Below are 3,769 nucleotides of genomic sequence, written 5' to 3' on the forward strand. Positions count from 1 at the left end.
ATTCGATTTAATTACTCATCATGATCTCTACTAGCCTACCCTCAAATTTAAATTCTTTTATGCAGGATTAGAGCAAATTAATCTATGAGACCTTGGGCGTGGTAAGATATATTAATCGAAAGGGTTTGATCGCCTGAGTCCAAAACTGTAATTAGATCTCAAATCGGTCAAGATATAATGGAGCTATGAGCTAAAAGTTTGTACTTGAAAAACTCAGAGCCATTCTATGAGCCGCTATGGCGCGGTTAAAAATATGATATGTCGTTTTATTTATCAAAATACACAGATATAGTGTAAACATAATATACTATAAATACAACAAGACAATTAGGAATACTAATAATAAAAATGTGTTGATATTATATAACAGTGCAAATGTTGACACGAACAACATAAAATTATTTATGCGATTTAAAAATTCAACTGTTGACACTAATAATATAAAATTATTTACGTGACTTAACAATCCAAATGTTGATATTAATAATATAGAATCTCTTAGGTGATTGAATCATGGAAATGCAGACATTAATAATATAAAGTTCATTACCTGATTTAACAGTGCAAATGTCGATAAAAGAATTATTTAATTAACAACGCAATTATCAATGTACAAAATGTTAGCTTTATAAAGATTAGTACAACTGTGATTATATTTACATTAGCGATGCTCAGTTTACCTCTCAACAGTACAGAACTCCTCAGTCTTACTTAGTTTGCTTGGAATAGTTTATAGAAAATATCTGTTAGTATTTACTGCTTAAATAAGCTACAATAATATATTATTTAATGTCTTTAGTTGAGAAGAGACACCAAACAAATGTATGACGCTCAGAAAAATAGTACTAGAGAATCTGAGGTACTTCTGAAGTGAACAATACAACAAAGCTTGAGTTATTTCTGAGTGGACAATATAAGATAAATTAATTATTTCTGAGTAAAGAGCATAAGAATTATTACTGGATAAAACGTTCTAGAGAACTTGAGTTACTAATATTACTAAAGAATGTTTTTTTTAGTTTAATAATTTAATTTCAAAAGCCATTTAACATGTTCTGCACATTTCTGCATTGAAGGATAGTCTAAGAAAGCTTTATCCCAAAATTTCAAAAAGTGATATTATTAGTCTATGGCCGAAGTATGCTACTAATATCAACATGAACTTTGACCTTTTCTTGTAGGTCTCATTCTTCAAAGCTATAATTGTTAAGTAAGTTCCCAATTTTCTTCTTCAGCAGTTTGGACAACCGCGTAGTTTATGAAATACCCAAACGCAAAAATGAAAAACAAGACTGGAAATAAAAGTTTGGATACTTTATCAATCTTTACAGCTAAGACTGGATACGAATTCAGACTTTTTGATATCCTAAGACAAGTAAACCTAGATTTTGTACTAGAAATCTCTTTATCTTGTTCAGAAACTCCGTCGGTAGAGGATGGGGAAATCATTTCCATTTCAGAGCTCCTTGCTTGAGGTTCAATCTTATCACTTTTCCCCTAGAAAGTAACATAGTAACAAACTGTTTAAATTATTTAACAACGTTTTTATAACTACACTAATTTACAAAAGGTATTCTATATATTTTTTAGAATGTTATTAAGTACAAAGGAGTCTTTGAAATTCTAAATACCCGATTTGAACACGTCTTTATGATCTGAGTGTGTGAGTATCTTATGTCGGAAACAGCTGTTACAAACCCTTCTCGAAAACAAACAGTTTTAGTTAACATCAGTCTACCTATCAAACACCAAACAACGTGAAAATGTAGTTCTTATACATGGCATTCCATCACGTCTTTATACTGGCTGTAGTTATCACTTGACTTGCTGATCTTCCTTACTGCATCTCTTTATTGAGGTTTCTCTTCTACTGCTAGTGGTGTTCTTCAGCCTTTCTCTGGTCTACTTTATATCTTAGTATAGTCTCGCTTGAGTGTAAGTTGATGTAAAAAGATTTTTTTATTTTTCTGATTTTACACTATATCCGTATCCAGAATTTCATGTTGGTTCCTATTTATTATATGGTTTGTTTTACAGTTATGTTCTGACAATATTGTTTTTCCCTGTATTTCTCCAATGTATGTACTTTCGCACGAGCAAGGTCGAACCAAAGAACAAAGACTAAACAAAAATATGGACGCAAATAAACTGACAATCCGGAAAAAGTCATCTCATTACAGTGATAAAAACCCGTTCGAATCAGTGTTATTTTTATCCACTGGTACAGATTACCGTACAACAAGGAAATTGTTTGGTTGTAGTTCAAGGTTTTATTAACCACAAAATAATTTCGGGCTCAGTTATTTCATAAAATAAAGTTAAAGGTTATTTATAACAACTGAATACTGATATGTATTTTTAGATAAGTAAAATAAAGTTAAACATTATTTGTAATAACAAACATCTGATAAGTATTAATATATATAAGGTAATAGATTAGGACTCACCCGCCTACGATAGCGATCCTGAGAAGGGCATTTCCCCAAAGAGTCTTGCGTTGTGTTATAGAGAGGGCTTTCCTTATTTCTATACAGGTAATTCACTGCAATAAACTCTAGTAATGAAGCATAGATGAAAAACATGCAGATCCCATCCCACAGGTTCATGGCAGTAAGATCTGACACTACAGGAAGTGTTGACCGGAAGCTATTGGTCGTGGTACAGAAGTTTAACATAGCGGTGACACCAATCATCACACGTGCTGGTACAGCGTTTATATCAAGCCAGAAACTAAGGAAAGAACTGGTTACCAGAAGAGTTCCAGGAACGTAAACAGCCGTGTAATAGTAGGATTTATCTCTGGTGAAGACTAGAAGTACAGTTAGACAACTGTAGTTACCTGGAAAAATAGAAATTTATTTATAACACAACTAATGGTATCAAATAAATATTTTCAAACATAGCAAACATGAGAAGTTAAATTATGGTTAAGGGGTATTATAAGTGTACATAATTGTGAATGGAAAGCTATCGCCGGCTCTATTAGTGATAAAATACACGAAAGAATGCAAGCAAGTGTAAATGAGTTTCGAAGTACCCCTAGCAACTCCTAATCATTCGTTTGGCGTTAAATTGTAAGAATGTTTGGTTAGAAACATTAATTAAAAGTTTATTCTGTACACAGCCAGAGTGTAGTGGTAGTTAACAGTTAATAAAAAGTAGTCCCTACATGAAATTATAATTAGTAGTAGTTAACATTTAATAAAAAGTAGTCCCTACCTGAAACTATAATTAGTAGTAGTTGACAGTTAACAAACATAAGTCTCTATCTGTAATTACAAGTTATTAATAGTTGGCAACAAACAATAGTCTCTATCGGTAATTACAAGTTTACAAGTTAGTATTAGTTGACAGTCAACAAACAATAGTCTCTATCGGTAATTACAAGTTTACAAGTTAGTATTAGTTGACAGTCAACAAACAATAGTCTCTATCGGTAATTACAAGTTTACAAGTTAGTATTAGTTGACAGTCAACAAACAATAATCCCTATCTGTAATTACAAGTTAGTATTAGTTGACAGTCAACAAACAATATACCTCTTACCTCGCCATGTGTGTCTTTCATCACATAACCCGGTTTCATTTTTTACTAGGTAAGCATTATGTTTCCTCAATGAAGTAGCATCCTGAAGACCTGGGGTCAAGGTCGACCACTCAAACTGTACTTCAGAATTCTCGTGGGAAACTGGAACATAACAGAAATATTAACTCGAAACACTATATATATATATATATATATATATAATATATTATCTATTAACCTATAA

General features: G+C 31.9%; 1 protein-coding gene across 1 annotated transcript in view; it reads right to left on the reverse strand.

Moving 5' to 3' along the window:
• Nucleotides 1-205: 205 nt before the first annotated feature.
• LOC106466079 (glutamate-gated chloride channel-like) overlaps nt 206-3,769 on the reverse strand; it is a 21,044-nt gene continuing 17,480 nt past the window's right edge. The window contains exons 7-9 of the mRNA XM_022394034.1: nt 3,547-3,687; nt 2,448-2,839; nt 206-1,497 (exon numbers count right to left, since the gene is read on the reverse strand). Of these exons, the coding sequence (XP_022249742.1) occupies nt 1,207-1,497; nt 2,448-2,839; nt 3,547-3,687 (824 nt within the window). The 3' untranslated portion in view covers nt 206-1,206. The remainder of the gene's footprint in view (nt 1,498-2,447; nt 2,840-3,546; nt 3,688-3,769) is intronic.

Source organism: Limulus polyphemus, unplaced genomic scaffold, assembly GCF_000517525.1.
Source record: "Limulus polyphemus unplaced genomic scaffold, Limulus_polyphemus-2.1.2 Scaffold2144, whole genome shotgun sequence".
Lineage (NCBI taxonomy): Eukaryota > Metazoa > Arthropoda > Merostomata > Xiphosura > Limulidae > Limulus > Limulus polyphemus.